Source organism: Monodon monoceros, unplaced genomic scaffold, assembly GCF_005190385.1.
Source record: "Monodon monoceros isolate NGI ecotype Baffin Bay Population unplaced genomic scaffold, NGI_Narwhal_1 Super_Scaffold_11, whole genome shotgun sequence".
Taxonomy (NCBI): domain Eukaryota; kingdom Metazoa; phylum Chordata; class Mammalia; order Artiodactyla; family Monodontidae; genus Monodon; species Monodon monoceros.
The window spans coordinates 70,169,497-70,192,459 of NW_021703767.1; the positions used below are offsets into that span (position 1 = coordinate 70,169,497).

The 22,963-nt window shown below is 49.2% G+C and overlaps 1 protein-coding gene across 2 annotated transcripts in view; it reads right to left on the minus strand.

Annotated features, from left to right (window-relative positions):
* Positions 1-22,954, minus strand: part of ITGB5 (integrin subunit beta 5) — a 110,156-nt gene extending 87,202 nt beyond the window's left edge. The window contains exons 1-3 of one of the 2 annotated variants that reach the window (XM_029213845.1): positions 22,794-22,954; positions 13,544-13,629; positions 2,757-2,961 (exon numbers count right to left, since the gene is read on the minus strand). In XM_029213845.1, coding sequence (XP_029069678.1) covers positions 2,757-2,961; positions 13,544-13,629; positions 22,794-22,863 — 361 coding nt within the window. In that variant the 5' untranslated portion in view covers positions 22,864-22,954. Of the gene's footprint in view, positions 1-2,756; positions 2,962-13,543; positions 13,630-15,313; positions 15,503-22,793 lie in introns of those variants that run through there. The other variant, XM_029213846.1, reaches the window with a different exon arrangement.
* Between the last annotated feature and the right edge of the window lie 9 nt (positions 22,955-22,963).

The following is a 22,963-nucleotide window of genomic DNA, read 5'->3' on the forward strand; positions in this document are numbered from 1 at the left end:
ACCATACCTTCCCTAGGACCAGAGCTGCACACAGCACTCGCATCGTGATTTTGTATAAACACAGGATCATGTTTCCCATTTATTTCCAATACTGGAAACTGAATCATAATGCTTAGCGAGAGATCTGACTATACCAAATAAGAGTGATTTCTTTCTTTAATTGAGTATACGTTGAACTTCATGCATAAATAAGCATTGTGCATAAACTTCATGAGAACTTTGAGAACTCTGCCCAAGGAGGGTGCCCTCAATCAAGTCACTTCTTTGGGGGCTGTTTTAAAAGCCAGTTGATAAGTCAAAGCAAACAACAGTCTCTCTGCCTTAGAGCCACACCTGAATTCTGATTTTGAAAACTGGAATTGAAACTGTGACATCTCTGATTCTGTGTTGACCTCCAACGCTTCCCTAAATTAAATCTACCCTAAAGAATAAGGATTTTCCACCATGAAGAATGTTTCTTGGAGAGAGCACCACAGGCTCAGAGTAATTCTAGATGAGCAGTTCCAAAAATCAAAACCTCCCTCGATGATGACCCTCAAACTATAACTCTTCTAGAGGTGTTACTTTTGGTCCTTGTTTCCAAAAACTAAGTGAAAACAGTACACAATAATAAATACATTGTTAGCATATGAAAAATATGAACACATATGCAAAGACAGAAGATCTAGTAAGAATGAAAAACAGTGTTAAAGTGAATGACTTTAAGAATTTTCTTGAAGTGACTGTTACGCTGTTATGTTAAAAAGGAAAATACACCCTTGATGTTAGTCGTAGCCATTCTTATCATACACTGTGTTCTGATATATTAATAGTCTACAACAACACCTACGTCCCCTTCTAGGTCAGAGCCCTTGACCCTGAGCCTGACTCCACGTAGGGAGAGGCATTCATCTTCTCCCCGGAGGACACCATCGGACATTGGCTCACAGAAAGCTTCCTCTTCTCTACCCACTCACACAGCTTTGTAAGGGCTCCCCCTTCTCTCTCTCAACTTGGAATCTCACTAAACAAAAGGCAAAGTGTCCCCTCCAGTGAGATGACTTGTGAAAACAGTTACTTCAGCTAATCCCAGCACTAATCCCTGGGCCATCCAGCAGTTTACGCTGCTCTACGCCACTTACACCCTTCTTCCGTTTCTTATTTCCAAGACAATTCAATAAGCAAAATACAACAGTTCTCAAATACACAGTGACTCAGAGTTCTTTCTAACGACAACAAGAAGAACAGGCAATGCTAATTAAGACGTGCAGGGCTGTGCTAGATCCATTTCTGAGACATGAGAATCTCTATCCAAATCTAGACGTGGCTGACTCCAAAATCTGCATCTTTGGCCATTACTCTTTGAAAACAATTAAAAGCTCTTCAGGTGCATTTACACAAAAAGTCTCATTTAAGCCTCTGAACAGGGCTGTGAGGAATGAAGGTGACAAAGACCCTGAGACGCTAAGGAGTAGAGCAGCTTGCCCAGGACCCCTGAGCTAGGAACAGAGCCAGAACCAGAACCTAGGACGGCCAACTAGATCCCTCATCTTTCCACTGACGCAGCCGCCCTGAAGTCTAAACAAACCACCTGGAAATAGTTATTGCCAGTGGTTTCCTAGACAATGAGAAAGAAGAAAAGGCTAAAAATCAATGGGATTTGGGAAAAAAGCTGCCTTCTCTCAACAATGTGATACTTTCTCATTTGGCCACACTCACATCCTCCCTTGACATCGCAAGGGACCTAATATGTAGAATACAAAACGACAAAAGTGGTGAGCTAGAAACAACCATGAGTTGTGCGACCACAAAGACTCAATACTGAGTCAGGTTTGCTGCTCTGACTGGGAGCCCTTGAGCACACAGCTCCTCAGGTGTAAAGTTACATCAGCTACCTTCGGGTAGGTCAAGTAACAGGCACAGAGTAGGTGTGCAAAAACCATCAGTTCCCTTATACCACAATCAACTCCAGGGCTGGCAGAGGCTCCAGGGTCACACACAAAAAAAATCTCTACTCTGCAAGTTCGTCCCTTCAGAATGCCACTGATTCAAATGGAATTTGCTGACAGGAAAAAATACTTTCTCCTGGCAGTAGCACGTTCCCTGAGAAACTTGCATGAACTAGGGAGTAAACATACCAGCATCCTCCCATGAAAAACAAGAACATTATTCACAGTAGTCAAAAGGTGGAAACAATCCAAGAGTCCATCGATGGGTGAATGGATAAACAAAAGGTGTCTATACGTACAATGGAGGATTATTCAGCTTGAAAAGGAAGGAAATTCTGGCACGTGCTACATCATGGATGAACCTGGAGGATGCTACACTAAGTGAAATAAACCAGTCACAGACGGACAAATATATATGTGAGTCCACTTCTATGAGGTACCTGGGGTAATCAGATTCACAGAGACAGAAAGTGGGAGGGTGGTTGCCAGGGGCTGGTGGGGGAGGGAGGGAGGGGTTAGTGTTTAACTGGTACAGAGTTTCAGTTTGGGATAACAAAAAAGTTCTGGAAATGGAGAGTGGTGATGGTTAGACAACACTGTGAGTATACTTAATGCCACTGAACTACACACTTAGAAATGGTTAAAATGGTAAATCGTACATTACATATATTTCACAATTTTTTTAAATAGCAAAGATACTCTGATCATCCACAAAGGCCTTGGACTCTGCTTCCTGGGGTCTGGGCCACACCTCACCACTGCCCCCTCCCTGGTCCGGCTCATCTTTCCACCATCTTGAACAGGTCCACCCCAAGGGCACTCACTCACCGGGCCGCAGGTTCACCGTGACCTCCTGCGGCGTCATCTGGATGACGTCTGACCCCGCGGGGCTGGAGCCCTTGCTGCTGAGAGGCAGGCTCCGAAGGACCTGGGTGCTGCTGACCGGACTCTCAAACTCGCCGCCACAGCCGTTCCTGACCAGGTTTGCCTTCAAGTCGCACCGGGAGGTGACCGACCGCAGGCTGCCAAAGTCCTGGAGGTGTGGAAACAGGGGAAGAGGGCAGGAGGCGGTCAGAGCAGCTCCAGGACACCTCAGGCTGTAGACTCATCACCACCCTGCGACCTTAGACCCTCTACATTCCATTTCCTAAAAGCAGACAAAACAATAACTCCCCCAAGTGCCTCACCAAGCATCATGAGGATTAAGTGAGGTGTCAGATGTGAAAGCATTTTGCAAGGTGTAAACACGCACAGTAAAAATGTTTGGTCTCGTTATTTTAATGGTCAAAAACGCTCCTTTAAAAAATGTGCCTGTCTACACGATAAGCAGGAGAAAATAACTGACATGGTCAAAAGTTGCATAACTAAAAATTTTTGAAAGATACCATATAAGTGGCCAAGTAGTCATCACTCAGACAATCAAGAGTCAACTTCTGAGCTGTTCCCTCATCTAGCATATGCAGTCACAACCATTCTGGAGAGAAATACCGTACCTTTTGACCCCTTGGTCACCTCCTAGGAATTTATCACCAGAAAATTATCAAAAGGAAAGCAAAACTCTATAAGATATATACTGCATGTTCCTCAGAATAGCACAATCATAAACTTGAAGCCAAAATCCCTAAACCAGAAGAAAAATATGGTTTATCACCTCAATAGATGGTACAGCCATCACAAATAATTATGAAGAAGACTGAACAGAAATTTCAAAACATTAAGAATAAAAAATCAGAAAACAGAATGGTATCTGCATTAGGATGCCAAAGAAAAATAAAAAATTAAGATAGCTGAGGTGCTAGGGGAGAGGGAATAAAATGATATTTTTCTTTTTCTCTTTATTGTTGTTTAAACAATAAAGCCACATTGATAAGAAAAATCTTTCTTTTCTTCAGTTGGATTTAGGAGAAGGCTGTGCATCAGGATGACCCACCCCAGTTTGGGGTACTAGGAGTTTGGGCCATTTACTTTAAAATGAAATTATATACTTTGTTATAAAGTAGGATACCTATAAGCAGTGATCGTTTTCCAGTAAGGGGGTTTTCAATGGCAAAGCAAACCCATTCACTGCTGGATGTAGAAAGGAAGATCCCCTCTTCCAGCTGGTGGGACTGGAGTAATGGCTGGAGGAGTTAGATGCTCTCTCTTCCTCCCGCCACTGTAAACACTTTGCCAAAGAGCCTCAGATGAGTCAAGAGTCTGCTGACCGCAGAGGGACTCCCCTCCCCCTTCATCATGGTCTAGGATGCCCCAGACCAGTCAGTGCCCACTGGGGCCTTTGCAAGACTCAAGACCAAGAAGTCAAGGAGACTCTGCAATATTTTTAAGTAAGTAAAACCAGATGTGTTGTTCTGGGCCTCTGTGATTTTGGTTTTTTGTTTGCTTATACCTGAATTTTTTTTTTTTTTAATTTTGTCTATTGAACTCTTGACATGACAGGAGATCTTGCATGTCAACAACCTCGGGACTGCGCTGTAAATATAAATGGCTCCACAGACACTTGTGGAACAGGGTGAGAACAATGATTATTCTAGCAATTACAAGATTCCAAAGCTGAGGTTTCTAAACTGGGTTCCGAACAGTCTAGCTTGGCTCTGATGAAGCAGTAAAAACCTCCCAGGGATAGGGAAAGGAGAGGTAACCTCCTGAGGGCCTTACAGGTATGGGACTGCTGTCTTGAGCTGTGCGAAGCACAGGGTGAATTAGCTGTCCAGAGCTGAAAGCACTTAGGGGTTCGCCTGCTCAGAGCGTACGTGGCTGGAGAATTTCTGAACTTCTTGCCAGCATGCTGGCCTTGCTGCCAGCTCCCCCAATTCCACGGAGCTGGCTGTCCTCCACCCAGTTCTGATTGTCAAAGTGCACCTGTCTCCACCAGACCAGTGCACATCCCCTCCCCCACCCCACCCCACGAGGCTGGCGAGGAAAGCATCTTCAGTCTCCCAGGGGCGATGGAAACCCCTAACGGCCCTCCCCTTGGTCTGAAGCAGCCTGCATTCCGGAATAGACTAGGTCACAGAGCCAATCTGTTTCACCCTAAGCAGGAGGCAGCTACATGATTCCTCACCACAGCCTCAGCCATTCACGTCATCAAAATCATTCCCTAGGGCTTCCCTGGTGGCGCAGTGGTTGAGAGCCCACCTGCCGATGCAGGGGACACGGGTTCGTGTCCCGGTCTGGGAAGATCCCACATGCCGTGGAGCGGCTGGGCCCGTGAGCCATGGCCGCTGAGCCTGTGCGTCCGGAGCCTGTGCTCCGCGCTCCGCAACGGGAGAGGCCACAACAGTGAGAGGCCCGCGTACCGCAAAAAAAAAAAAAAAAAAAAAATCATTCCCTAATGCCTGGACACCTTCACCAGCAATGAACTTCGTCCAAGCTTCCCAGTCAATATGCTCAGAGGCCGTTTTCGATAGGCAGTACCAGTCCCTGAGGGAGGACTTGTACAGGGCCACCTGCTGCTCAGGGAAGATGTACCTGCTGGGCTCCTCAGGAGACTTGAAGTCCAGCACGTGCTTCCCAAACCTGAAGAACTGAGAGGCAGCCACAGAGTGCCAATTACAACCTTGTTTGTGTAGCTGGCTTTCCTGATTGTGCTCTGGGGCTTCTTTATTCTCTAGGATGTTAGGAGCAAAGCCCTCTTCATGCCCCTCATTGGTAACAGCTTTCCCTTCATTCTCCTCAGTAACATTCTTCAAGGTGGTGGCAAACCTCCACTCCAATGCACGTGGCTTCCGTGAAGTTTGCTGCACCAGCAGGAAAGACCGTGAACTCCTGTCACCCAGCTGCCAGCGCGAGAACCACCACTGAGAACATTCAAACTGCCAGTTGCAGGATGACTTCAGAAGTGCCTACCACTCAGCAATGTGACAGTACGGGGGGCCCACCTCTCAGCAGCTCCAGCGGCACAGGCAGCAAGGGACAGCCTACTGTGGCACTCATACCAAACTCAGACTTGGCCTCAGGGCCATCCATTTCTGTCAGGTTTGCCAACCTTCTCCTGTTTCACAGAGTTCAGTTGCTTGCTACTTGGGGAAGCCCCAGTGGTTTCAGTGATGTGCTTGAGAACCTTTGAGACGCCTTTATATATTGAGTCCTGTCACTGTCCCAGATCTTTAGGGCCTCAAAGACACTGGCTGAGGCACCTCTGGGCATGGAAGTCTGGAGAACCTTCTGAGAGTAAGGCAGCTATCTCGACATCAATCAAGGATGCCCACAATAGTTGAAGGTCTCACCGGCATGCAGTCTGAAAAGAGCCATGACTGACTTCTAGCATAGGCCCTTGCTGCCCAAGAAAGGGACAGAGAGCGCTGCAGACCCTGCAGGGAATGGTAACCCCACCAGCCCAAGGGCTTTCCCTCTATTCCCCTCCTCTAGCTCCTCTCTAGATATTTTAATTTTGAATAAGGATGGATGCATATTTAAAGAGAGGAAACCAAAACCACAAAGGCGAGGGGCATATATTGTGACAGTTATGACCTTCCAGGTACACACGTTATAAATAAAGACAAGGCCTCGATACCACCATTTCCAAGCTTCGAATTCAGTGAATGCAGAGGCCCCAAATTATAAACCCTTGGAGGAAAGGAAGACTCGTGATTAAGAAAATCCTCCTCTCATGAGCGACACCCTGAAGTCTGACGTGCTAAGAGCCTTCAGATCCCAGAGACCTGACGCCTGACCCTCTGCCAGGTGTCAGAACACAGCAAGTTCCGGGGGAAGGGACCTTGGATGCATCACCTGGTGCCAGCCCCTCACTTCTACAGATGAGGAATCAGAAGCCCACACGCCTAAGTTCATGCGCATGTTCTCCTGCGAAGTTTAGGCGCCTCCGGCCTCAGCTTTCTGGAAGTAAGCTCAGTGTTTTTTGCAGTATCTGCCTCCTTCTCAGCCAAGGTCACGGCTGAATTCCAGAGCGGGAAACTGACTCTGGGCCCCCAAACTCCATCCCTCTGAATTTAGTATCTCCTTGCTGCCTCAGGTGTTGAGCTCTTCCCGCCACCTATCAAACTTGCAGGGTAAATATCCACTTGATGCAGAAAAACAGGTATGAGTCTTCATCTCAACACAGAAAAATGGAAACTACTTTCAGGATGGGCTCTCGTGGGGCAGCTCAAATGCTCACAGGTGCTTACAGCTCCGGGCCAGAAGAGGTTTCAGTTCGTGAAGGAAGCATCTGTCCGTGGTCTCCAGAAACACCGTCACGAACCCTCCAAAGGGCTCACGAGGGAAGGGTAACTACATGACAGGCGAATTACCAAGAGAAGCAACAGAATGCACACTGGAACTTGAAATACCTTTCAGGGCTTTTAGTCACTAAGCGGTAATAATACAAGAAAGAAAAGGGAGGCGTTCCAAATTTAGATGGCTTTTACTTTTGTTCCGACACTGGCGCTCGCTCGGAGTTGTTACCACCTGGCCCTCTCTGCTCGCTCCATCGCCTATTACATGGAGGATATAATGAGGTCTACTGTTCACTATACACTGAACTCCCCTACATTTTGTTAATAAAAAAACCTCCCTCCTGCACCCAAGGCCACCGTGGCCAGGGCACTCGGTTTGTCCGCCTATGCCACTCTGGTCATCACATCCTCTGGACGCCTCGCTGCCTGCTGCGGAAACAAACAACAGGGTGGAAGAGTTGAGAAACTGCAGGCCTGGGGGAAGAGGAACCCAAGCAGGAAAGGGGGCAGACTGCCGGATCCTGGGATGAGGGGGAAGAAGTCACAAACTGGTGAACAGGCAGAGAGCCGGGCAGAGGCACGGAGCCAGCTGCTTTCTGGGCTTCGGCCCTGGCTCGATAGAGCCCTTGTGGATTAGGGGGCGGAGGAGGGGAGCAGAAGGTTAAGGGATGACAAACTGAACTCTGTGCACCATCAACACACCCCCACGTGGCCTGCCTGCCTGGGGGAGGGGGAAATCCCTGTCAGCTTCCGCTCAGCTCACTTAATGCACTGGACAAATGTTCACGAAGCACCTGCAATAGGCCGAGATGCTTCTTTCAGGACCACAAAGAGATGTTCTCTCATAGATCTGTATTTTATTGTGAGCTGGGGCGGACGCTTATGTTTTTCATTCCTTCCCAGCTCAAAGGAGACTACGGGTCATGCGTCCTCTCTCTCCTTTCCCCACCACGGTAATCTCCCAGGAGGCCCAGGCAGCCGGTCTTGCTTCCCAGCCTCTACTCTGTCTCCTTCCTCACATTCCCACCTCCAGTCCTACTGACCCCTTCATTCCTTCTCTCCACGTCCACCTCCAAGGCAAGGACCCTTCCCCGAGGCCCAGGTTCTCCATCTCCTCCCACGTCCGAGGCCCAGGTTCTCCATCTCCTCCCACGTCTGCCCCTACATCCACCATCCAAGCGCCCCAGGCCTCCCTGTTCTTGTCCCGCGGGATTCCACGGGGTGGCCATGCCTGCCCGGTCCTTCTCCCTCTGGTTTCACAGCAGCCTGGACCGCTCACAGCAACATGGCCTCAGGTTGGCTCACGTTCACACCTCAAGAGCCTCCCTCACCCCCAACCCTGAGTGCCATCACCCTGTCTGCCTCTGCCTCCACCGGGGCTCCCACAACCCTTCTTTCCGTGCGGGGCCAGGGGGACCACACGCCAGTCCTTCAGCCCCGCCCACTTCTCCCCAAACCTTGTCCTCTGTCCAGCACGCTGGCCTCCCTGCCCCTGGCACAGGCTGCTGGTCCACAAAGCCCCTTCCCCCTTCCTCCCCAGCACACAGCTAGATTAAGTCTCCCAGCTCCTACTGCACTTAGGCTGAGGGATGTAACTGGTTTCAGGTGAGAAAATGTGACTGGAAATAACATAGGCTGTCCCGAGGCCTTGCCATAAAAGCATTCACACGCATTCTTCCCCGCACACGTCTCTTCACAGCTAGCTGGGTTGTGAAACTTACTCTCTTAGAGCAGAGACAAATGTCTACTTTTAAGAAATGAAGGACAAAATAGATAATAAGCTGCCGGAGTTTGCTGCATGTTTTACGCCATGCAGCACAAACAGCACAGGGAGTGTTCAAACTGGCCAAGAACAGCCCAGGACAGGAGACAGGGGCTGAGCTGTGTGGTAAAGACCAGCAGCATCTCTTCAACATCCTCCTCTAGGGTAAGGGAGAGTCTGGCTACTCTGGTCTTGAAGCCAGAGGGTAAGGTCTAAAGCAAAGGTGCCGGGACTTCCCTGGTGGCACAGTGGTTAAGAATCCACCTGCCAAAGCAAGGGACACGGTTCGAGCCCTGATCCAGGAAGATTCCACATGCCACGGAGCAACTCAGCCCGTGCGCCATTACTAAGCCCATGTGCCACAACTACTGAAGCCCGTGCGCTCTAGGGCCCGTGTGCCGCAACTACTGAGCCTGCGTGCTGCAACTACTGAAGCCCACACACCTAGAGCCCGTGCTCCGCAACAAGAGAAGCCACCGCAATGAGAAGCCCGCGCACCACAACGAAGAGTAGCTCCCGCTCACCGCAACTAGAGAAAGCCTGCACACAGCAACGAAGACCCAATGCAGCCAAAAATAAATAAAAATTTTTTTTAAATCCCCAAACACATTAAAAAAAAATAAAGCAGCGGTCCCCAGCCTTTTTGCCACCAGGGACTGGTTTTGTGGAAGACAATTTTTCCATGGACGGGGGGATGGGGGGGGCTGGCTCAGGCGGTAACGCGAGCGATGGGGAGCGGTGATGAAGCTTCGCTCGCTGGCCCGCCACTCACCTCCTGCTGTGCGGCCAGGTTCCTAATAGGCCACAGACCAGTACCGGTCCGTGGCCCAGAGCTTGGGGACTCCTTGTCTAAAGCCACCAGGAAAAATGAAGCCACAGTTAGAAAATGAAGACAGGAGGGGCTTCCCTGGTGGCGCAGTGGTTGAGAGTCCGCCTGCCAATGCAGGGGACGCGGGTTCGTGCCCCGGTCCGGGAAGATCCCACATGCCGTGGAGCGGCTGGGCCTGTGAGCCATGGCCGCTGGGCCTGCACGTCCAGAGCCTGTGCTCCGCAACGGGAGAGGCCACAACAGTGAGAGGCCCGCCTACTGCAAAAGGGAAAAAAAAAAAAAGAAAATGAAGACAGGAGAGCCAGGTTAACGGGGCCATGCAGCAGACCCAGGCAGACAGAACCAGCATGAAGTGTGGAGACGGGGGGGCAGTGAGGGCACTGGCTGACTCAAACGCCACACCTGTGGGAGAATACAGTGACGGGAGGGGGGACTGGGGAGAGGAGATGGAATTAGGCTACAAGCAGTGTTAAATGCAGAGTAAGACGTCCCCACCCCCACCCCAAATAAATAAGGAAGCCATTGTGGGATCTGGAGCAGCGGGCTCCTGACGGAATGTGTTCGGGGGTTAATCTATGGCGGTATGCAGCCACAGGGTGGCTAGCGGCGGATCAGCATCCACGGGAACACACTAGTTAGGGACCTGGCCCTCCCTGGCCCTCCACTCGGCACCAGCCCTCCAGCGCACACACATCATGTGTTCTTGGCAGAAACCTCACTTCCGTGCTGATGTCCCAGGATTCACTGTTAAGGCACTCGGCCACACTTATCCTGTCTTGCTAAGAGGCAGGGGTTGATCAAAACTATTCCTGAATGCCCCAAACCCAGCTCTCTGAAACACACTCAGGCCATGGGGAAAGTTCACCTCCCAAGAGGATGGGAAGCCGCATTCCCGAGCAGGCATCACAGGAGGTTCTTCAGCCAAGATTGAGGCTATAAGCACAGAGCGAACCCAGGTGTGGGGCCAGGACAATGATATGCTCCGCGAGATAACATCAGTCACTACCAGTATCGGGACATCAGACTTGGGAAGTACTAGCACAGGAACGGAAGAGACCTAAAGTAGACAATGCAGCCCGGCTTCCTGATCCCACTGCCCACATTCCACTAGAAAATATCCGTAGATGACAAGGTTCAGGAGGCTTGGTTACTTAGCAGTCCCATCTACAAGCCCTCTCGTGAACTGATCTCATTTTGTACTCCCAAAATGCTGGAGGGTGAGAACTGTCATCTTCATTTTACATACCAAGAAAGTGACAATAGGGCTTCCCTGGTGGCGCAGTGGTTGAGAGTCCACCTGCCGATGCAGGGGACACGGGTTCGTGCCCTGATCCGGGAGGATCCCACATGTCGCGGAGTGGCTGGGCCCATGAGCCATGGCTGCTGAGCCTGTGTGTCCGGAGCCTGTGCTCCGCAACAGGAGAGGCCACAGCAGTGAGAGGCCCGGGTACCGCAAAAAAAAAAAAATTTAAAAAAAAAAAAAAAGAAAGTGACAATAAATCATGGTAAAACTGAGATTTAAACTTTCGTTTTCTAACTCCATGTGTTTTTAGCAGGCTTCTTTTATCAAATATAAATTCCTGCCAGATTCTTGGCCAGATCTGAAGATGAATAAGACAAAGATTCTCAAGGAGATGATGATTTAATTGGAAGCAGGCATGAAAACAAATGCACAGAATAAGAGGCTATAAGTGCGACGGAAGGAGGACGGACTACAGGGGAGACAAAGAGGTGGTCATGGCCTGTACGTGCAGACACGTAATAAACAGCCACTCAGTGAAATCCTTCCATCAATCTTACTGAGCAACTACTATGTGCCAGGCACCAGTCAGGGTGTGGGGGATCCAGCAGTGAAGAAACCAGATAAAACCACTGCCATAACATTCTGGTGGAGGGAGCTTACATTCTCATTTCAGATGGATGGATGGATGGATGGATGGACAGATGGATGGTTGGACAGATGGATGGATAGATGGTTGGGTGGACAGATGGATGGATAGATGGTTGGGTGGACAGACAGATGTGTCTGGGGGAAAACCATGGAAGTTTTCATGGAGTAGATGAGTCTTGAACTAACTTTTTTTTAATTTTTGGCTGTGTTGGGTCTTCATTGCTGCGCGTGGGTTTTCTCTAGTTGCAGTGAGCAGGGGCTACTCTTCATTGAGTTGCACAGGCTTCTCAGTGCAGTGGCTTCCCTTGTTGTGGAGCACGGGCTCTAGGCACGTGGGCTTCAGTCGTTGTGGTGCACGGGTTCAGTAGTTGTGGCGCACGGGTTCAGTAGTTGTGGCGCACGGGCTTGGTTGCTCCATGGCATGTGGGATCTTCCTGGACCAGGGCTCGAACCCATGTCCCCTGCATTGGCAGGCGGATTCTTAACCACTGAGCCACCAGGGAAGCCCTCGAACTCTTGAAAACTGAAGACAAGGTGTTGGTCAGGGAAAGGAGGGGAAAGCCGGGAAGGCCCTGCAGGAAAAGCAGCAGCACAGGGAAAACCATGAGGGTGTACATCAGTCAGGACTCTCTGGGGACCTTCAAGTCATTCCCTGGGGCTAAAGTGTTGCAGACAAGCAAGGGATGAAGGTGGGGACGCAGGCAGGGGCTACAGAACTTGGATTTGTCATGCAGGTCATAAGGAACCAGTGAAAGGTTTTAAAGAAAGTTGATAACAAAGACAGTACAATTAAGCACAAATACGAGGGGTTCATATGTTGGGAAGAGTCCTCTCTCAAAGTAGCTTGTTTAGTAATCTTACTCTCTACTAGAAAAAATTCTAGAATAGTCACATGGAAGAGGCAGTGTCGCCTAGAAGAGAGGGCCTGGGCTCAGAAGTCCAGGAAGCCAGACTGAAACCCTAGCTTTGGAACATGGTGTGGCCTTGAAACAGTCACTTCCCCTCTCTGAGACTGAGATTTTCATCAGTAAAACGGGTGTACTGCCACCCACCCGACAGAGCTGTCGTGCGGATTAGACATACGATATACGAAATGTGTGGCATCTAGTAGGGGGTCCCCACACGATTGTCCTTAGCTATCAGAGGCTAAAGGAGTCCCTAGACTTCTGGAGTTGCATCATGGCGATGAGGTCTGGCCTCCCAGGAGCCATCCTTGGTGCTCCTGACAGGCACGCACATTGAACTGCAGAGGCTGAGGCAGCCCAAATGGCAAACCTTGGGTTCTTTTAAGGATAACTTTAACGGTGTACTAGTGCAGAGAGGGTTTGTGCTCCATGGTTCCAACAAGTTTAGAAAAGTGACCCAGAAATTTCCCCCAAGACAGGAGGGTTAGAAATTGAATATTTCCTGATGAGGCCACCAAGCGCTGGTATTTGTACTGCTTTACGATAGCCATATGCCTATCACCACCCCAAACTTACATCCCTTCCCACAGGGTTTGAAGAAACAGCAGCCATTGTCTTCAAATAAAATCATTTCACAGAGGCCAGTTCATATTATTCATCCTCAGATAAGCCACTCCACAATGACTGGCGTCCACCAACAGGCCACCCACCCAGGCATGTTTTAAATTGTTATGCAACAGACTCACTTCACAAGCTCAGGTCTTTTACCAAATTGCAGAACACTATACAAGAGTCATAACTGGTTCCCCCACAAAAGGGAAGGAAGACCTTGCTTCCCCAAAACAGGATTAAGCCATTCAACATTACCTAGAGACCCAACTTATAAAAATGTAGCTTTTCTTTTCGTCATCGCCTTGGGAGAAAGAGGAAGAGGCAATTCGCAGAATCTGCACAGTCAACTTGCGTGCTGTGGTGCAGCCCATGACCTCCCCCACCCCTCTCCCACCTCTCCCCCACCCCCTCACAGCACTCCTCCCCTCCCCCACCCACATACCTCTTTGGAGCACCAGGCACATTTTGGGTGGATTAGCAGACATTCTTCACAAGAGGTGGCACTTCCACTAGTGCATATGTTGAGACCTTCAAAGAAAGATAAAGATGCACCAATTAGTTTCTGGCCGTAATCTCTATTAATGAGGCTTTTGAATGGGGCGGGAGGAGGAGTCACTTCCTTTTTTTTACCAGGGGACCTCCGCGAGGCTGAGGAGTGCAAGACCCCTGTGCTAACTGCAGGTGAAGGCTCACTGGCCAAAGCTAAAGACTGACAGTTTTTGAAGCACCCACCACGTGCACACTTGTGTTAGCAACTCCCATTCCTTCTGCTGCACCCACTTAGTTCCCAGCCTTCTCCAGTAACACAGCAGGTCCTGCCTCATTGAGGGGGAACAAGGCCCCTTTACACTTAGTTCAGCCAAAATGACAAAAATAGTACAAAAAGGAAAGAAAAAAAAACAACCGATCGATCTTCTTCAGGCATAAGAAAATCCTAAATCAGGTACTGTCACACCAAATCCACAGTGTACCAAAAGAAGCCAGCACAGCCCTTAAAGAAGAATACATTCCAGGAATACAATGTCAGCTTAAGATATGGGAAATCCATTAATTCAATATATCTACTAGTAGGTCAAGTAAGAAAAAAACATACCACCTCAGGAGGTAATAAAAAGGCATTTGATCAAATTCAAAATCCATCCCTGATTTTTAAATAAAATCAGAAACTAAGATTAGAAGGAAACTTCTATACTGCTATAAAAGTCACTTATTTCAAGCCCAGGCCAGTACCTCCTCCACCCCCTGTCCCTATGCCGTTCATCTGGGGAGGGGCCTCCCGAGGCAGGCTCCACTGTGGTACTGAGGTTAAAGCCCTTGTCCCCTCTCCTCACCTACCTCCCTACCTCACTCTACCCGGCCTCCAGCTCCCACCCCCAACAGCAAAGACATTCTTGGTGAAACTTAGCATCCAGTTCTTTTTCTTCCTTTCTGAAACATCCCTGACAGATTTCTTTTGACCAAGAGCAGAACTGGTTGGTTTTTCTCTGAAATAGAAATAACTTTATTTGGTCCTCACAGCACTAACAGACCCACTGGTCTCTTCTGGCTATTGCCTAGGGGCACAGCAGATAAATAGAAAAAAGAAAAACCCAGGGCCACCAGCCCTAGGAAGAAGGGCTCAGACCATAAAGGGGAAAATAAAGGGTCAATGAGATTAACAAGAGAGAGTGGAAGAGAAAACACCGGGAGGCGGAGACTATTCCCTAGCTCCACAAAACAACATAACAATATTGGTTGTAAGACATCTTAAAACTGTAACATTTCCCTACTTTGCTCATTTTAACTGTCTGCTTCTTCTTTGTCACTAGCAGTGAAAATCCTCAGAAAGTGGGTGACGCAGGAAGCTGCACTGTGTCACCCCACACTAGAGGGAACAAATACCATTTGGGATAATAATGGCAGCTGGGATGGAACCTGAGGTGCTAGGAAGAAAGGCAGGGCAGCTTTGGGAGCCCACAGAGGGCAAGAATGATGGTTTTCCCCAGCCAGAGACCCCAACCTGAACCCTCCCCACCAGCCATCACCCTGTTGGGACCCCTGCCTCATACCCCTGGAGCTGGGGGGCCACAATCTCACTGCCAGGCCTACAGCAGGACCTCCTGGGTGCAGTAATGGACTCAGAACACATTTTCCAGAAGAAACAAGCTGGGACCAACCACCATGCACGCCTCATTTCAGGAGGTAGAGTCTTTTCCGGGTCCCAAACACTCACCAAGAAGGTCTTAGAATCCAGCCCACGGGGGAAGTTGGGCTTGCCTGCCTCCTGCCCGCCTTGACAACCTCCTTTCTCATTGTAAAATGAATCCACTCACTTGGAGACGTTCAGATAGGCACTTTTTAAAACACCTTTTAAATAATGCCATTTGCAGCAACACGGATGGTCCTAGAGATTGTCATACTGAGTAAAGTAAGTCAGACAGAGAAAGACAAACATCATATGATATCGCTTACATGTGGAATCTAAAAAAAGGTACAAATGAACTTATCTACAAAACAGAAATAGAGGTACAGATGTAGAAAATAAACTTATAGTTACCGAGGGATAAGGGGGGAGGGGAGGGATAATAAATAAAATAAAACAAAATATAATAAAATTAAAAAGCCTTTTAAAAAAGAGAATGATGGCAGGAAAAGTTTCAAAATGCCAGTTCCATGTTTTGGTCTAATCTCCTTACTGGAATCGCTTTGCTGTACAGCAGAAATAAACACAACATTGTAAATCAACTATACTTCAATTAAAAAAAAAATATCCCCCAGAATACTTAGCTTGAAGTATTGACATTAAATAAATAGATGTGGATAACTGAAAAAAAAAAAAAAAAAAAAAAAACTCCTTACCTGTCAGAAACCACTACCTGAGGGGGTGAAAAAAATCAAAACTAGAATGAAAGTGACTTTTCTTCTGCTCTCCTCAACCTTATCAAATACACACTCAGGCCCTTGTGGCATGTCATTTGCTTTGACGTATAAAATCATTTCTATAAAAATAATGGAACTGCAGAACCCTGGAGCTAGAAATGCTTTAGCATAAGCTCGTCAAGTCACCTCATTTTACAGTTGAAAACATGAGAAAACAAGAGTGACTTGAAAGAAGGAGCCCAGTCTACAAGTAAGAGGTCAGAAGGGGCACTGGGGCTTCCCTGGTGGCGCAGTGGTTGAAAGTCCGCCTGCCAATGCAGGGGACACGGGTTCGTGCCCCGGTCCGGGAAGATCCCACATGCCGCAGAGCGGCCCGTCCGGAGCCTGTGCTCTGCAGCGGGAGAGGCCACAACAGTGAGAGGCCCGCATACCACCAAAAAAAAAAAAAAAAAAAAAAAAAAGAAGGGGCACTGGTCGGCAAGTGCCCACGTAGGGTACCTGCCTGGGGATCCCTGCACCATCCCAGACACAGGCCATGTGACCAGTGAGCTCCAGGGTCCTCTGGAGGAGAGAAGTCCAACAGGCCCTCAGTCAGAAAGGAATTTGAGATTGGATGTCTCATTTATGTCTCTGCCCTAATCAACATAAATTCACAAACACCACTTTCTAAATAGCAGGGCCTCATCACTGAGCTCTGGGACCTTGGGTCGGGGGTCTCAGGTTCACAGCATTAAGGGCTCCTCTGTTCTGACCCATATCAGACTGGGCTCTGGTCTTCTGCTTTGTCAGCCCGAAAGACCTTGGACGTAATCCTGAAGAGGCTCCAAGGATGTGACAGGCACCTGGTATGAAAACATACTGAACAACTATAAAATATTTGTCATCCTTAATTGTTTCTGTTACTCTTACATATTCACATGCAATATAGTAAAGTAGTTCTCCTGCACTCAAAATGATTCCTCTAAAATCACATTGCTATAATTTGTAGTAACTGTAAATGGAAAGTAACCTTTAAAAATCATATAAAAATTAAAAATTTATTTTAAATATAAAAATAAAATTAGGTTGCTGTTGGGACACATTAAAATTCAAGAAACCCTGTTCTAAGCATGTCCCAAACGCCAAGCACCGGACTAGGGGATGCTAGAGATACAGAGATGAATGACCCAGGCCTTGCTCCCCAGGAGCTCACAGTCTGCCAGGGACCAGGTAGCAGCCAGGAACTCAGGGAACCAGAAGCACAGACTGTGTGCTGATATGAGCCACGGTGCCAGCCTTACTCCCTCTGGCATCTCTCCTCTTTCCACCTATTAATATTTCAGTAAGCTTAGATTTGGCTGGATGAGTCACTTGGCACCAAGAGCATTTTGAAAGGAAGGAAGCAATGAAAAAAACATTAAACAGCTGCAGTTCACAAATGTGAGTGTTGTGTCTAGGTCATGGTAATAGATGCTAGCGGCCCAGACAGTGGCCACAACTTTTCTTGGTTACTGTTTGCACAGTGACCATTCCAGCTCAATGTCAACTGCCTGCAGCCCTTAATGTCTCTGAAGCCAGGGGTTTACTGCAAACCATCATCTGAAAACACTGTCTCCTTCCCAAACTCATTGACTCATCCTTGCCTGTCATCAGTCATATCCAGGCAGCCGCCATGTCCGGCCGATTCTGCCTTCAAGATGCGTGAAATGTTTCTCCTAATCCATCCCTTCCTGCCTGCACCCTCCTCCAGCTAGGTGAGAGAAACACAATCCCGAACTACATTTTACTCATTGTTTTCAAGACAACAGAAAATAAAAACATTTCATCATTCTTGTTTGGGGTGGGGAAAAAAAGTGGTAAGGCACTGGAGTGCCTCTTCCCATGCCCTGAACCACAATCCCCACGTGTGACAAAGTCTTTCCAGTGCTGATTCTAGCAATTAAAGAGTCATCAGTCTAAAGATGTTACCATGAAGTGTAAATACGCCCTAGGAAGGATCTGTCTTGTTTATATCTTTGCTGCCTTTCTGAACAGCAGACATCTGCAAAAACACGCGACAACGTCGGCTTTACAGATATGACTTGGTTTTTTTAAAACACCAATTCAAATACTAGAATACTACGTGGCTTTAAAAAAGAATGTGCATGCTCCCTATTCCCTGCATACTGATATGAAGCCCACTCGGATATACTTATCACTAAGTTAACAGAAAAGGCAAGGCACAGGACAGTGTGTTTAGTGCCGCCTTTCAATAAAACTGGGGGAGGGAGATTTGTAATAAATGTACAGAAAACACTATGGATCCATAAGAAACTGACAGGGATGGTCTGTGCAGGGAAGGGGGTGTGGGCAATGTCTCAGACTAACGGGCAACAAGAATGGAAAAAAGATCTCTCACCCTACACTTGTTATGCTTTTAAAAAGTATGTGAATATACTACCTATTCAAAAATTTATTTTTAAAAAGACAACTGGGGACTTCCCTGGTGGCACAGTGGTTAAGAATCTGCCTTCCAACGCAGGGGATGTGGATTCGATCCCTGGTCAGGGAGCTAGATCCCACATGCCGCAACTAAGGAGCCCTGGATTTTAGTTAATAATAACATATTGATGTGGTTCATTAATTGTAACAAATATGCCATATGAATGCAAGATGTAAATAATAGGCAAAACGGGAAGTGGGGCATACGGGAACTCTCTATACTACCTTCTCAATTTTTCTGTAACTAAAATTGTTTTACATGTTTAGGAAGTCGAGGGTTTTAAGGTCATTGAAACCATGGTAGGAGTGGCCGGGCGGGGAGGACTCAACTGAGTACCAATCATTGTGTCCATATCAGGGACCTAAAGGTAAGTGAGACCCGGCAATTCACCACGTAGCAGATGAGGCAGCCCCCAGTCTCTCTAACAGACAGAATATGCTATGAGAGCAAGGGAAGGAGAGGCCAACTCTGCTCCACCTGAGGGATGCAGACAAGGCTTCACAGAGGACGGGACATTTGGGCTGGAGTCATGGGCTGAGGAAAAGGCTTTCCTGGCACGAAAGATCCAAGTACTTGTTCTGTCACTTATTGGCTACAAGTCATTTAACCTTTCCTGGCCTCAGCATCTTCCTGCAAACAACCCCAGGGGTGGACTAAATGGCCTCTATCATAGATTCCAGCTCCAAAAATCTTGACACACTCAAATGAGTTCTCTCCCTCACACGATGAATGCTTCCTCCTAATAAGTTACATGCATCGTCCCTGACCTCAAAACTAGTTGGAGGAGGAGGCAAGGAGGTGAGGATGGGACACTCCGCCTCCAACACACACACACACAGTACCAAGACTCGTGTTCATCCATTCATTCAACAAGTATGAGTCAGGCACTGGTCTAGGCACAGAGGATACAGTGTCAAATAGAACGGACAAAGCTCCCTGCCCTCACGGAGCTTACGTCCTGGTGAGGGGCACAATGCTCAGAAGAGAAGATGGACGATAATCCAGATAAGGAAGTACATTAGATGGTGATAAGTGCTAGGGAGAAAAATCGAGGAAGGCAAGGAGACAGGAAGAATGTGGGGCAGGAGGCTGCAGCTCTGGCTGAGCTGGAGACACTGAGAAAAGGCTGGGGGGTGTGTGGGGGGGTGCAGAGATCTGCAGGGAGAGCATTCCAGGCAGAGGGAAGGCCTGCAGCTGAGCTCGAAGACAACAAGGCCCTCGGTGCTGGACTGAAGTGCATGAGGGGAAGTGGTGAGAGGCACGGGGGGCAGGGGGCGTTCATGGAGAGCCTGGCAGGACACTGGCAGGACTTCCGGAAGCCACTGGAGGGTTTGAAGCAGAGCGACATGATCTAACTTGAGTTTTAACAGGATCACTCTGAGCGAGAGTTGAGAATAACTCTACAAGAGACAAGCAACCATCTCTGAAAAACTCTGGGGGGCAGTGGGGTAGGGAACTAGCCTGGAGGTGGGGAGGGGCACTCTACAGCCCTGCTTCAAGCATCCGCCACAGGGGAGGTGTCAAGGCCTGTCTGGGAGCAAAGTTTTCACCATGTGGCCCAGTAACCAAACCCTGCATTCAATAGAAGCAGCAGCCTCACCAACAAATGGGCACCTGTAAATAAAGCGTTCCCATGGAAAGTTGGAATCCCATTCCAACTAGAAAGAAAGAAAACACACCACAGCCCTCCGCCCCGCCCCGACCAACTGAAAATACCTGTGAAGCGACCCCACCCCATTAACACAGCTGCATACCGCCACGTGAAAGGGGCACCATCGTTTAAGTACTGTGTAATCGTCCCACACGATGTTAAAACTTCTCAGAATGTTTCCATGAGCTGGCTGGAGGAGAAGTAGTTACCAGGGTAGGCAGGCACAAAGGGCCTTCTGCCAACTACTTAGATATTTTAATTCTCCGTTGCCTCAGTAGCTAAATAAGCATGGAGAACAAGCAGGAGAGGAATACTAATTAGAGCTAATTAGGCCCTGCCCTCTTCTGCCTCAATCCCCTTTATTGAAAGTCCCCCTAATTCAAGGATGATGGCGCTAAAGTGTAAATACCTAGGGTAAACAGCAGCCGACACACCAAACCCCCTGTTTGCATTTCTGAACCTTTGCCTGGTTACCTGAGGAGGGCTGCAAACCCAAGGCCAAATTCCAACAGCCCCAGCATAGACCACGGAATCATGGGGGGAGGGAGTGCTGCCAAGAGGAGTGCAGTAAATAGGATAAAGGGCTCTCCTAGGATTTCCAGCATTCTAGCGTGCAGGACATTCACCAGAAGAACATTTGATTTTTTTCCTTTTAATAAACAATGATAGCAAACATGACTCCAGTTCCACAGCCCGATCAATGCCACACTCCTCCCTCCTTCTTAGCAAAGATCAAGGGCCTCACCCCAGAGAAACCCTTCCCTGGTTATGTGGGAAGGCCATATCTTCGGGTCCTGTCTGGAGGCCCTCGGCAAGGGGATAATAAGGAGAGCAGATAACCCTGGGATGGGGGCTGTCAGCCTGCCAGGGACTTGTTTGAAGTGAGCCCCCTTAAATTAGAAGTCTATTTCCTGCTGGATTAAACACACAGATGAAAGATGTACAAACTTTGAAAAACAGAAATCACAACGCAAATGGAAAATAATGTATTGAAAGAATTATTTGCAACTGGAAGTATTTAAGGTTTTACTAGAATCAGAATGTCAAACTGTAAGAAAACTAAGAAGTCATCTCCCTCAGCAGTCCCCAAACTTTTGGATTTCACAGATTATTAGGATCATTATGATTTAAAAAGAAAACAAAAAGAGAAGGTAAAATGTATATAGGATTGCCAGATTTTTTCTTTTGCTCAAAATGAAAACCACTCTCTATTATCATTACAAATTATTAAAAAGTTTTCCCACCAAAAATAAAAAAGACATAATTTCAAATTAAAGGACAGTCCTTGGGAAGCAGGGGGCTGTTGGCAATGATATACTCCTGTGTGTGACACAGGATACATCCTTCTCTTTGCCTTTCCCTGGGGACCCATGAAAACATCAGCAATGGGCACTGGTTGCCAGATGGGTGTTTGGAAACCGGTGATCTACCCCAAGCTCTGGAGTGAAAAAAGAAACCTGCTACAGTAATAAGTTTGAATTAGGCCCTGAAGAAAGTTTTTGTTTGCCTAGACCTCTCCTCTCTCTCAAGACAGAAACCTCCACTGCCTTCATGTAAATGAGACACGGCAGGGGACAGTCCTTCCCTCCCTCGCAGCCAGACATTTGCTTCACGAGAGCAATCAAGAATCTCGGGCTTGAAAGTGAATCGAGCACCCCAACACAATTATCTCCTACGGGAAAGGAGAAAGTTTGGAGCTTCCTGCGTTTGGGGGAGGGGGGATGGGATGGCGGTAGCTCATCTGCCTGGCAGCCCCAGCGCCCAACAGAGCATCCCTCCGCTGTGGCCTCCCAACTGCCACATCCAGCCCCCTCCCAACTCCGAAAACTTAAAGCAGGTAACTGAGGGCTCCTCACGCAGCCGCCGACCCCGGGCGGTATCGCGCGAGTGCAACTGCACACCCCCTGCCCTCCGTTCCAGAATCAATCCTCCAGAATTAAGGGAGTGTGCTGCACGGGGTGTTTGTAAACTCCGGGATAAAGCCAGGCAGAGGAATCAGATTGGGATGTTCCAGCTGGGGCTTGGTTCCCAGGTGGGGCTGTGGTTTGGGACGCGGGTCTCCCCTCGGGTATGCGAGGGCTTGGGGGAGGAAAGAGGGGGGTACACCTTTAAAGGAAGGCGGCTGGCCTAGGCGCGGTGAAACTCTAGGATTCGCTACGAGGGCCTGAACACCCGCGTTTCCAGGAGACTAGCCCTCGGGAGTAGTAGCCCTGGCCCCCACGCTTTGGCTCCAGCGAAGACTCCGGATCACGCGCCTCCAGCTGCCCTTCGTCTCCCCGGGACCAGGGTACCGGTGGCATCACTCGGCGCCTCCCAGCAGCCCGGCCGCCCCCGGCCGGCCACAAGGGCCGCTTTGTGCCGGGAGTGCAGAACCCAGATCCCGACGCGGGGCTGGCGGCGGCCCTCCCCGCGCAATGGGCGCGGGCGCTCGCGGGCTGGGTCAGCAGACGGGCAGGGCTGTTTACTCAGGAAGGCTCCTCCTCGCCCGGGAGGGGACCGGAGGCCGACGACCGCCCTGCGGGGCTGCGGCGGGCCGCGCGCGGGGTGGCGCACGCAGTTCGGAAGCCCCCCACCGGGCCGTCCCCAGCGGCTCGCCACCTGGGAGTGCCCCGAGGATGCCTCCCACCTTCAGACAACGGCCCGGGGCCCTGCCCCTCCGAGACGCCAAGGGCGGCTCCGTGCGCCACAAAGTTTCTTTGCACCGCCAGCGGCACGGCTTACCTGGGAGCCGGGGCACGAGCGTGCAGAGCCCGAGGAGGCAGGCGTACAGGGGCGCGGGGGCCCGCGGCATGGTGGGGCGCCCGGCTCAGCTGCGGCGCGGGCGGCGGACTCCGCGGGGACGTGCGGCCGGGGCGCGGGGGCGGGGGGCCGGGGGCCGCGGCCTGGCGGGA